Consider the following 12677-nt stretch of genomic DNA (forward strand, 5'->3'; position numbering starts at 1 on the left):
AATGCTGCACCTTTCCTGGTTGAAAGTCTCCCCTGAAGAATCTCTCCCCTAAAGAAGGTTTTGGTGGAACTTTGTTTTGGGTTTGTGATTTTGTTTGTTCGAGGTTAAAATATTAGCTAAGCTCCAAAATACCCTGAAAAAAAATCGTAGTAAATGCCAAAATAGTCCAAAATGCTAGAAAAATGACAATTTTTTAAAACTTTAAAACTGTAACTTTTTAACATGATTGTGAACTATAAAGAATGCAGGAATATTATTCCAGAGTAAATCAACTTAAACCTTAAATAACTTTCAATATTTTACTCTCCATAATACTATATTTTGTTAAAATTATACCAGTTAGAAATAAGTGCAAGATAACATTGGGCCATTGATAACAATAAAATAAAATTACCTGAAGGGCCGGATCCAGCCCCCGGGCCTTGACTTTGACACGTGTGCTATACTATTTGAGCATTTAGTAGTAGAGTTGGATAAGCCATCTCTTCTTCAACAGTCCTGGTACATTGTCTGTCCCGGGAGAGAATCCCTCCTTCATGTGGACGTCCCTGAGGTTTCTTTTGTTCTTCTTTCCCAGAATCTGTTTCTTCGGAGGGTTTGAGGTCAGGCATGTCCTGTTTAGTTTAGTCTGTTTAGTTTAGTTTAGTTTAGTTTAGCAATCAGCTATTTTTTATATTTTATGAGTGACATTATATATTTTTGGACAATTACCGTGTAAAGCCTGTTGAAAAATTGTCTTATGGTATTTATAAATAAAAATGTATTGCATTATTGAAGGGGGCATGTGCATTGTGAGGTCAGATAAACAAGGGAAATGCTCTTTTACGTGGTTTTATTCACTGAACCTGATTAGTGAAGCAGCAGATCATGAGCTCAAACTCTCCTTCATGAAGCTGGTTTGGTTCTGATCTTCTATTCACCCTCACCTCTTTCGCCTTTTTTCTTTTCATTTATCTCTACCTCATTTTCAAATATCTCTTCCGACATCTCTAACATGCCAGCATGTCCAAACTTTGCTTTTGAGCTTCAGCAAAGACCACAGGGCCTCTCTGATTGCATAACTTAAGCAAACACAGCATAAAAGAGATCGTGTCTGCAGTCTGCAGATATATAATAATGATTCCGCTGTGGGCATAGATTTCATCCCTGACAGCAGAAAACATGTTCCGCTCCGATCATGCAGCACGCCGCAACACTTTGAAACTCAGCCAAACCTCTGAGTCCAGCCCCCTGTGTGGAGAGGAGGGAGGTGTTTTCAAACGGCTGAAGTGACAGGCCGGTGCTTTTCTTTGTCTTCACCGCATCTTTTGCATTCTTTTTCTGCGTGGTTTGGTGCTGCTTTCATTGTCCTCGTCTCAGATCGGTCTTCACTTGTTTATTTAAAGGCATCTGTTAGCTTGTAATAAGAGGCTGGTGGACTGACAGTTGTCAGTCTCAACCATGAAAATGAAGTCAAACCAACTTTAAATGCATTTCTGTCATTTTTTTCAAACCGCAGTCATTAAATCAACTATGATTCATTTTCAGATGTAGAAGTTGGGGTTTCACTTCATGGTTTTACAACGACTTTCTGCCCATGTGTGTTTAAGTGCCCTTGGGCCCAGGACTGGGACACAACACACCAGGGTTTGATTTCCAGGAGCTGCAGTGAACAATTAACAGAAATAAGTGTGGACTCCTGGAGAACGTCTTCACACTACTGCCATGAGAGACAATGAAACACTTCGCACAGCCAAACGAGGCCTGCGTGGAGACCCAGAGTATGTTCTGTTGGAATGCTACTATTGCTACTAATGTGGAGTGAATGGAAGCTTCAGAACCCACAATCCAGTCTAACTACCAAACAACTAGTAGCTCAGTCTTCCAACATCCACAAACGGCAACTGCTATCACAACAAGATTGACGAGGTTCAACACAAACACAACACCATGACTGAGCCAGAAGATCAGGTCAGGGAGGAGGCTTTATCAAACTTCCAAACAGAATTAGTACCCCTGAAAGTCTGCTGGAAACTGGAAAATGCAGGCTTTTTCTTTTTTTCTTCATTTATTGTGTCAAGAAGGTAAGAATGCAGTTCAATATCACTATGTAGAGTTTTTAAAAAGATCTAACAACTCATAATCATGGTGGTGTGGTACTTAGAACCTCCACCTCAAAACTAGAGGGCCCTAGTTCAAATCTCAGCTGGGACCTCTCTGTGTGGAGTTTACGTTTTCCTGTGCAGGTCCTCCCACAGTCCAAGAACATTATTCATAATTTATGTCTAAAATGTCCATGTGTGTGTGGGAGGGGTTGTGTCCCCCTGCTGTCCAGAGTGTACCCCACCTTCACCCAATAGAAACACAGAAAAAATAGAAACACTAAAATGTTTGGCATGAAATAACCACAATAGGAGAAATCTATTTGTATCAAAACAAATATATGGTAATGCTGTAAATAAAGGCCTTAGGAATGATCGGATTGTATGAACATTTGATGCTTCATGAAACAATGAAATCTTTTGACCAGCGAAGCTCCACTTTGATCCTCTGGATCCACCACCACACTGCTCGTTTTGCAGATTATCAACAATAGCAACAGAAACTTAAGCATAAAAACCTAAAAAAATTTCCTAAAATCTTCAAGTCAGCTTTTGTACTTCCACTACTAAAGAAGGGGGATCCATTGAAGTTCATAATTGCAGGCCTTATCTCTAAGCTTTGCATCCTTGGCAAAATATTTGAGAAATTAGCAAACAACCAGATAAACGATGTTTTACACTCAAACTGTATTTTAACCCAATTACAGTCAGGATTTAGGTAGAAACAGAACAATTACTGCTGCCCTAAAGGTCCTAAATGATCTTATCCAAGCTCTTGATTTAAAAAAAAGAAAGTACTGTATTGCTTTTTTTATTGACCTGTCCAAGGCAATTGATACAGTTGACCCAAAAGTAAAATGTAACTGTCTTAAACACCATGGCCTCTCTGATCAGGCCACTGCTTGGTTTACAAACTACCTGTCTAAAAGAACTCAGTGTCCAAATTACTGACTTCACTCCTTCATTTCTTGAAGTATCCATTGGAGTACCCCAGGGCTCAGTTTTAGACCTCCTTTTATTTTCCATCTACATGTACCATTTATATGCAGATGACACCGTCCTATACTGTTGTTCCTCCTCAATTACTCAAGCAGCAGAGTTCCTGCAGTCTGCCTTTTCACTGTTCCATCTAGTTAGTCCTTAATGCAGAACAAATTAGATCTTGTAAATGAGATCTTGAACTCAACTGGACTTTATCTGGTTAAATAAAAGCAATCAAAAATGTTAAAGTTCTAAATGATATCACCTCCCCCGTATGTTGAAGTCTGCAGTTTCAGTTTGTCAATGTCAGATCCTCTGTTTTACAAGGTTTTTTGCTTTCCTATGGTTTGCTGTTATCCTTTTTTAAAAGAAATGATGATTAATTTAAGCTAATTAAATCACAGCATTAAACGATTGATTTTCCTGTTGTTTCTTTTGCATTTAGGGCCTGTTGAAACCCCCAGATCATGTATCTGGGGGTTTCTTGGTGTGTTAAGTGTAATTTATGACCATAGGTAAGTGTGTGATTTTGTATTATCAAACTTGTTTTCTTAAAACTCCTGCTTCTAAAGGGCAAGCATAGTGTGACCTTTTCAAGGGGACTGAATATTCTACCTGCGGTTTCTGAAAAAAAAAGGAAGCACTTGACTTTCCACGGAAGAACAGGATGTGCCGCTCACGCCTCTGCTATACCTCTTGGAGCAAAAAAAAAACAACCTTCAGCAAAAAAGGCAGGAAGGAGCCCAGCAATTGCGCAAAGAAGAATATAACCGATGTCTCCTGCTTGATGACCGCAGATTTCTACTCCTCTCGACTTCGTCTCTACACCACCTCGGTGGAACTCTGACAGTTAGACTGTCCTGATTCTGCGGGAAAAAATAACCTGAAAAGGTAGAAAAATAATGTAACAAAAAATAAGACCAAAAGGGTATCAGATAAACGCTCCACATTCACCCACGGGTGATAAGGGGAACAGAAAATAACGTCTGTATTTAGCCTTTTGTCTTGAATAAATAGATGTTTTCTTCTCTTTTATATCTGACCTCTGCCACTGAAGACAACCCAACGACAACCAGGTAAGCCCCAGACCCCGTAGGCCTGAGAGACATCAATAAATACAAATACTTTGTCTTTTGTGTTTAAGGAGTATGTGTATCGTAAAAAAATAAACCTCTGAAACTTAGGCCTGAAACTGTCATGAACTTGTAGGAAGCTATCTCATTTGGTTTCTATTCCGAGATAAATAAACACACTGTAATTGGTTAGACAGTACCTACGAGGGATTTATCTCATGGGCCTTTTAAAGTCCTAATCGAGGGTTTCTAAGAGTGAAACTCAGTAAATCACGTTAGGCCAAATGCACACGTTTTCTCCGTGTAGAAATAAACCGGGATAAAATAAATGCACAAGTCCCTTTTAACAAACTGGGAATCACGAGAGTCTCACTGGTGAATAAGAACCAGAGAGAGGAGCCTTAAACCTTAATACAGGCAGTCAACCCCTGTTCCAGGCGGCGGCTCAACAGGCCATTACTGGTCACTTTTTATTTGTGTAACAATATTGCACAACACACAACTCCAATAATGATCCACCTGGAATGATTAAAACATAATATGCTGCATCAGGAAGTGAGTTTTGTGACTTTCAAACAGAGATGCAGAATTTTCCTGTAGACTAAATGAAGCTAAGAAGAACTTATGAAATGCAAGCAGAAGTTTCAAAAGAGAACTGTTCAGTCTTACATGGGAGATGTTTTGATGTATGTGGCGTTTTTCATGTGAGGACACTCCACCGTCACGCACTGGAAACCCCCAAAGGTGTTCACACACATCTGCTCAGCTGGGCAGTTGTGCATGCCGTTTTCACACTCGTCGATGTCTGAAAGGTCAGAGGTGAGGGGTTACGGTCAATGCGTATCCTCCTAGCAATGACACCTCCTGTCGTGATGCTGACCCCTCCCTCCCTGTTACCGCTGCAGCTGCGGGCGTCCCGGGCCAGGCTGTAGCCGGCCGGACACACGCAGTGAAAGCTGCCAGGAGTGTTGACACACTGGTGGACACAGAAACGGCCGGACTGACCCGGAGGGAAGAGACTGCACTCGTCGATGTCTGAAACACAGACCAGAGCAGAGGTCTGCTGACAGCTCCGCGTCATGTGGACTTCCAGAGAAACAAACTGAGGAGCACGAATGACAGAAGAACTGTCCTCTTCACCTGTGCAGACGTTATTGTCCCGACCCGATATGGTGAAGCCAACGTCACAGGTGCAGCGGGTGGAGCCCAGGAAGTGTGTGCAGTCAGATGGTCGGACGGAGGTAGGAGGGGGTGCTGTGGCCGATGCAGCAGAGTGGGTGGGGAGCGAGGAAGCTGACAGGACGGCTGAGGAGAAGGAGGCCATGGAGCTGCTGCTACTGTTGAGGCCTGAGGAGGAGGAGAAGGCTGAGGAACGCTGAAGAGCTTTCTGGTCTCCTCCAAACGTGACAGTGAGGCTCACGTCTGCACATGGGCTGCTGCCCGCTCCACTTCAGGGACTCCAGACACACTCGGGTCCTCGGCCCGATCAGCTCATAGTCAGCTTTGCACACAAAGTGGACCTCGTGTCCGATGCCGAACACCCGGCCCAGTCGGCGTCCGTAAAGGGGGGCCTCAGGTTTGGGACAGGACGCTGGAAGTAGACAGTCAATCACCATGAAAGATCTCATTCTGAGCTGCTGAGCAGCTTCTGTGGGGGGCTAAAATGTGTCCCGGTGAAGACTCTTACCAAAAATAAGTTCAAGTATATGTTTAAAATATCCTTAAGTATAGAAGAGTATATTTCCAAAGAGTACCAAGTACACTCAAGAAATATACTGTCAGTTTACGAACAAGTATACTTCTTGGGACTAAATTGGTCCACTTTTAGTTTTTAAAAAAGTATACTTAGAAGTATACTTAAAGTAACCTTTAGTATAGTATCAGTTTACTGGTAATAAACTCTAAATTTACTCTAAGTTTAAGATAGTACACTTTGAAGTGTATTCAATGTATCTTTAAAGGTTTGCTTTTAGTTCATAAGTGCTGATTAGTGTATTAAGATAAAGTTTTAATATACTAGAAATATCCTAAGAATACTTCTACTCCCCTTTTAATACTGTGAATGAATGAACTTTATTTATATAGCACTTTACAACTGCTTATACCAAAGTGTTTCACAATAAAAGGAAGAGGAAAGTTTAAAAAATTAAGAACAAAATATAAAAAAATGGTATAAATTACAAAAGCAGTTAAAATACATAGTAAAATACAAAAAAGATCAATAAGAATAAAATAAAAATAATAAAAATAGAATAAATTAAAATGTCACCAACTGCTGAGCATTAAAAGCCATTCTAAAATCGCATTTTTAAATAACATTTAAATCTGTTAAGTTCTGACATCATGCGCAGTTCTGCTGGAATACTATTCCATAGCTGAGGGCCGGCAACGGAAAAGACACGGTCACCCCAACGTTTCTGTGTAAGAAAATGTTTATGGACAGTGACAATTATAGGTAATTATATTTGGAATTGTAGTATAATTCTAAGTATAATTAAAGTATAATTAAAATTAACTTAAGAACTTTTAAAGTTGATCTCAAATTAGTACCTAAACTAAAAATCTTAATTTAAGTTTTAATAAAGTATACTTAAACCACATTTTAGTATACTTATTTTTGGTAAGGGGGGACGTCTCACCGTTTCTACCAGAGTTGAAGATGGCCATGGTGCTGTTGTGAAGAGCGCTGATCTTCTTCCTGAGGGCACGCAGACCGTGCCGGTAGGACGTCTCGTGCACCACCAGCATCTTCTCCACCTGCCTGAGGGAGTTCAGCAAATCATGGGTGGAAGGACAGTCCAGCTGTGGAGACAAGGACACAGTTTTCAGCTGCATGTCACCTGCTGTGTGTGGGTGTGGTTTAGCAGGTGTATCAGAGAAACAGGACAGGTTTCTGACCTGAATTGAGCAGCTGAAACTCAAAACTTTGGATAAAATCACTTGGTAAAAAAGGTTTATATTGGAGTTTAACAAGTCAGCGCACTTGTGTACATGCAAACCCCCACAGTGAGGCGACTGCAGACATGTCAGGTCTTTAACAGCAGAGTGAAATGTGGAGGAGCATTGCTGCAGAACCTGCACATCCTGATCAGTAGTTTGGAGGAACCTCTCAGCTAACTTCTAGTAAAGACACTGAACCAAACAACCAAAGATAAAGGCAAAAATAGAAAAGAAATATGTTATATTGTAGAAATATGATTTGTGAAATCCCTCATTTTTTTATTTTAAATTTTTAACAAAATCTGAAGATATAATTCAAAGTTTGGCAGGTCGAAGTCAGATTTCCACTCACCTGTGCAGTAGACAGGGTGACCTGATGAAGAACCATCATGAGGATGATGAAGGCCGTGCGCCTGCAGCTCAACAAATACTCCATCCTGACCGACTCTTCAGTCCGGTACCGGCTCTGCCAAGACCGCTTCTCACAAATCTCTGGATCTTTTTGAGGGCTTCTGTTGAGATTCTCGTATACACACACACACACAGCCAGCCCCGCTCCACCTCCAGCCGCCTCCATGTCAGATGTGTTAGGTTTGGGAGGAGCGAGACGAGGAGGGCAGCACCCTCATTTGGGACATGCTTTCTCTTCTGTCTTGAGCCATCAGCATCCCCACAAATAGATTATGAGACTGCTGTCCCCTATAATCTGTCTCTGCTGAAACAAAGCTGCTCTGTTTCAGAGACTATTTCAGTTTTGAATGTGCAGCTCAGGAATGTGGTCTCCACTCAATGCAGCCCCACACCCAAACTCTAATTATGAAAGCCTCAACCTGCTGTTTACAGCTACGATATATATTGTTGCTCTCTAATAAGAGGGCACAACTATTTGAGGGAGATTTGTTGACTGAAAGAAGGAGGCGGAGAAACTCTGTGACCAACTCACATCATACATGCGCATTATAACCTATGAGAATTATTTTGAATGACCAAAACCCTCATTCTGCTGGTTCTTCTCCTGGATGGATCCTCTATACCAGGGGTGCCAGCCAACTGGGGGCGCCCTCCTGCTGGTTTTCCTGAAATCCTGCCTTATCTGCTGCTGATTACCTGCATCAGGTGTGTTTAGCCAATTAGGAGCTCCAAAGGCAAATTGGTTAAAAAACATATAGGACACCGGCCTTCGAGGCCTGACTTTGGACACCCCTGTTCTATGTAACAAATTTTTATTTTATTCATTTTTTATGTTTTTTAAATTGTATTTAGTTATTTATTTTATGTTGTTATTGCATTTTTAAATACATTTTTTAAATGTATGCATTTTTTATTTTGCATTTATTTATTTTAGGAATTATATTTATTAATTTATTTTTATTTGTTTATTTATTTATGTTTTTATTCATGCTGTTATTGTTCTTTTTACATTTTAACAATGTATTTATTTTGTATTTATTTATTTCATGTATTAATATATTATTATTTTATGTCTTAAATTAATTGCATTTTTTAATTTATTTATATTATTAATGGTTTTTTACATTATTTATTCATTTTTATTCTTTTTTTAAATAAGTAATTAATTTTAATTTGTTTATTTTATGTATTATTATTATTATTATTGTTCTTTCAATTTAAATTTAAATCTTATTTATTTATTTTATTATGACTGATTTTTAGATTATTTATTTATTTGTATATTATTTAGTTATTTATTTTATGTATTTTTAAACAATAAATATTTTTAATTTAATTTTACTACTTTGTTTATTGTATGCCCTGCGACAGACTGGCGACCTGTCCAGGGTGAACCCCGCCTTCGCCCATCAGTAGCCGGGATAGGCTCCGGCACCCCCGCGACCCCGAAAGGGAAGAAGCGGTCTGGAAGATGGATGGATGTTTATTGTATTATTGTTGTTTTTTTTTACATTATTTTATTTATTTTTTTCCAATGGGTTTTTATATGTAAAAACAAATAATCAGTTCATAAGTGTTTTCTTACTATTTACTTTAAGTTTTTTTTTTAAAAGGATAAATGTTTTTAAATTGTGCATTTAGACTTTTTGTGTTAATTGTTAGGGCCTATCTGTTTAAGACATCTAAGTTCAAAGCGTCTGATAAGAGATCTCTGATGACCCAGCATTCTTGCAGCATTTAAACATCACGTAAACAGGAATCTTGGAGATGTGAAAAGTCTCACATGAGATTTATGTGCAAATGTAATTTGTGTGTGTAACAAGCGATTGTTTTTAAAGACTTGTTTGTGTAGTTAGTTTTAAGCCGTTGTAATTTAAAGGTGTGTAAATTGTATTTTTTTAACATGTGATCGGCCTGAAACTGTTTTGAGGTGACTATACTGACTTTAGTTTATTGGAACCTTTAGCTGGTAGTGTGGTAAATAAACTCAGTCTAAAGTTCCTTTTTAGCCTCAGACAGATTCATGATGCTACTTTATTATGTGCTGATTGTGTTTGTTCAAGGCTCAGACTTTGGTAAACACAAGAGCTCATCGGATGTCAGAGCTTATCTGTTTCCATTTAATATTTTTTGTTTTTTTTTATGCAGGGTTCCTTATCTCAGGAGACAAAGGAGGTCAGAGTTCAGACTTGCTAATACTTGACGGTCATGATGAAACCGGCTCCTCTGCTAGCTAATGCTGCAGAAGAGCAGCCAACGATGAGCAGCTCCTGCAGGAGCTCATCTTCTGCCTGCAGCCTCTTCCTCAAAGGAAACAAGGAACCTCGTTTCAGCTGGAATGCTTTGGAGCATATATTGAAGACATTTTGATCTCATACACGTGCTTCTGTGTCACAGTCAGTTTGCAAAATCCTGCAGTGGCTCCAAAACTCCCACTGAGACCTTCAGAAGGCCTCATCTCACGTTTATGATCAGCAAACAGAAGGAATGAAGACAGTAGCAGAGAAGTAATGAAAGAGGCAGGCAGATGTCAATATTTTTTGCAGGATGTTTGTTTTAATTGAAATACTGCAGTGTTATTGTGTTTGGAGAGCAGCAGCGTCATTCACAGATCTGAGCTCTCAGAGGAACACCAGACCAGAGCTGTGAAGCATCCCTACAGCGGATCTATAGGTGAGTCTTCCTTCAGAGCCACAACACAGAAATGACCCCAAATCCATAGATTTGAAGGTAAATTACTTCACAATGATGATTTTACTCAGAACTTCATAAATGGATTCAAACATAACGAGTTCTCCTTTTATAATCTTGTTCACTGTAGAAGAGGTGAGACCCCCATTATGTAATTCAAGTGTCTTTCTAGAATTTGTGTTTTTGTTTTCTGTGATTGTGCTGAAGCTCAATATATCTTTGCAACCTGACAAGCAGGACAAACCCGTATAAACTCACTGGTTGGGATGAAAGTTATTTCATACAAGAAAAAAAACGTTTGGATTTCATGTTAAAGATACAGAGCTGGAGAAAAGTGAAGTGAGTCAGATGAGTACCTTGACAACTTCTATTTCTAGAAACTTATTCCTGTCAACTTAATTTAGAATCAAATTTGTGGAAAATGTGAACAATTCCGATCTATGCCGAGTCTGACTGACAGCTGCTTGACGGCAGTTGAGGCTCGTGGCTTCACTTCTGCTTCCCATTGATGGATTTGGTGAAACTTTTTTCTGTTTTTGTCATTCTGCTAACCCTAAATCCAAAGAGAGACTCCTGATGGGAACAGAATCATTCAGTCAAATAACAGCTTTTTTCAATCATGCACCACAAACATTGAAGCGTCTTTGTATATTTCAGAGGCGGATGCTCTGGTGTAGTTAAGGTGTGGACAGGTTTGTCAGGTCATGTCAGCTGTAGAGGCCAGCCCGCTTACCATCCAAGTTCTAAACTCCAGCGATGGGGTCCCAGGGGCCAAGATGGCCCTCAGCCTGCACCGCCTGGACTCCAAGCTGGTGATCTGGACCATGCTGAGTGTAGGGTAAGGTCTCATTCATTTGCACTGGATTGTTGACTAAAAGACAGCAGCTAGAGGCTTCAGTTCCAATGCAGTCTCCTGTTAAGAACCACAGATGAAGACGGCCGCTGCCCCGGACTTATCAGACGAGAAGCTTTCACCCCCGGCATGTACAAGCTCCGCTTTGAGACCGCTTCGTACTGGGAGAGCCGCTCTCAGACATCTTTCTACCCCTATGTGGAGGTGACACAGTCCCATCCTCCGTTTTTTTCTTTTGCACATTGCCAAACTTTCTTGAAAACTTTCATTTTTTTTGTCTTTTTGCTGTAACCTTCATTCACATTTAGTCTTTTCTGACAGTTTCCCTCATTAACAGATGTGTGTTCAGACAGGGTGTAACAGGCCATTTAAAACAAAATTAAAGGAGAAATGTTTTAAACGAATTCTGAAAGTGGAGGAACATCTGCATCATATACAGATTACTGATGGATACACAATGGATATCTGACCGTTCAGAAAACAAAGTGCATTTAAAATAACTAGATATATAGCATCACCTGTGATGTGAATGCTGTAGGCTGAATGTGCCCGCTGAAGATGCTAGTGTTGATAGCTGAAGATGCTGAAATTGATAGCTAAAAACACATATGCTGATGGCTGAAAACACTGAAGTTGATGGCTGAAAACTCTGATAGTTGAAAAAGCTGAAGTTAATGGCTGAAATCACTGAAGTTGATGGCTGAAAATACTGCAGCTGATTGCTGAAAATGCTGAAGTTGATAGCTGAAATCGCTGAAGATGATACCTATAAAAGCTGAAGTTGATAGCTGAAAACACTGAGGCTGATAGCTGAAAATGCAGAAGTTGATAGCTGTAAAAGCTGCAGCTGATAGCTGAAAACACTTAAGTCAATAGCTAAAAACGCTGAAGCTGATAGCTGAAGTTGATAACTGAAAACACTGAAGCTGATAGCTGAAGTTGATAACTGAAAACACTGAAGCTGATAGCTGAAACTGCTGAGGTAGGTAGCTAAAAACGCTGAAACTGATAGCTTGCTGAAATATTAGCTAAATGCCAAATTAGCCTACAAGACTGGGAAAATGTCTAATTTAGTCAAAATAGCTAGCGTGTAATTGAAATATCAGGTAAACTCTAAAAATTAGGCTAAAAAATTTAAAAAAATGTCTAAATTAGCAAAAACAGCTAGCGTGTAGCTGAAATATTAGGTAATCTCAAAAATAGTCTAAACAACTCTTGTGTAAAAAATGTAAGGAAGAAAAAGGGATCACTGTAGTGTGAATGCTCCACAGCATTCACACAATGAACATAAAAGTTACAATACACCCATAAACACTGTTGCTTGCTGGCAGTATGGCAGTTTGAAAGACTTCTCTTTTGCTTGTCTTCCCTCAAAAAGTGTCTCACACTTTTCACACACAAATGACAACATTTACAAAAGTGTTAATACATGGGCTCAATAATCAGCTGACTTGTCACAGGTTATGTATGCTCTCTGTTTGCAGGTAGTGTTCAGCATCAGTGATCCGGAGCAGAGCTGTCACCTCCCCCTGCTGGTCACTCCCTTTTCCTACAGCACTCACAGGAGCAGCTTATGGCTGTGACACCACCTGCTGCAACAGACCCGTCCAGCACCTCCTGCTGCATTTGGTGGCTTGACAGGCCAAT

The 12677-nt window shown here is 39.8% G+C and overlaps 2 protein-coding genes across 4 annotated transcripts in view; one reads left to right on the forward strand and one right to left on the reverse strand.

The window, feature by feature from the left end:
• The window catches only part of LOC112152677 (fibulin-7), a 10359-nt gene extending 2104 nt beyond the window's left edge, over positions 1-8255 (reverse strand). Inside the window, exons 1-6 of one of the 3 annotated variants that reach the window (XM_024282410.2) lie at positions 7428-8255; positions 6775-6937; positions 5556-5726; positions 5276-5482; positions 5033-5170; positions 4805-4940 (exon numbers count right to left, since the gene is read on the reverse strand). In XM_024282410.2, the coding sequence (XP_024138178.1) occupies positions 4805-4940; positions 5033-5170; positions 5276-5482; positions 5556-5726; positions 6775-6937; positions 7428-7652 (1040 nt within the window). In that variant the 5' untranslated portion in view covers positions 7653-8255. Of the gene's footprint in view, positions 1-4804; positions 4941-5032; positions 5483-5555; positions 5727-6774; positions 6938-7427 lie in introns of all 3 variants that reach the window. The other 2 variants (XM_036212148.1, XM_036212147.1) reach the window with 2 other exon arrangements.
• A 2194-nt stretch (positions 8256-10449) lies between these two features.
• Positions 10450-12641, forward strand: urahb (urate (5-hydroxyiso-) hydrolase b). The gene is made up of 3 exons (XM_024282656.2): positions 10450-11015; positions 11099-11234; positions 12515-12641. Exons 1-3 carry the CDS (start codon positions 10882-10884, stop codon positions 12611-12613), a joined length of 369 nt encoding a protein of 122 aa, XP_024138424.1. The 5' UTR covers positions 10450-10881; the 3' UTR covers positions 12614-12641.
• The last annotated feature ends 36 nt before the right edge of the window (positions 12642-12677 follow it).

The sequence above is a fragment of the Oryzias melastigma genome, linkage group LG6 (assembly GCF_002922805.2).
Source record: "Oryzias melastigma strain HK-1 linkage group LG6, ASM292280v2, whole genome shotgun sequence".
Lineage (NCBI taxonomy): Eukaryota > Metazoa > Chordata > Actinopteri > Beloniformes > Adrianichthyidae > Oryzias > Oryzias melastigma.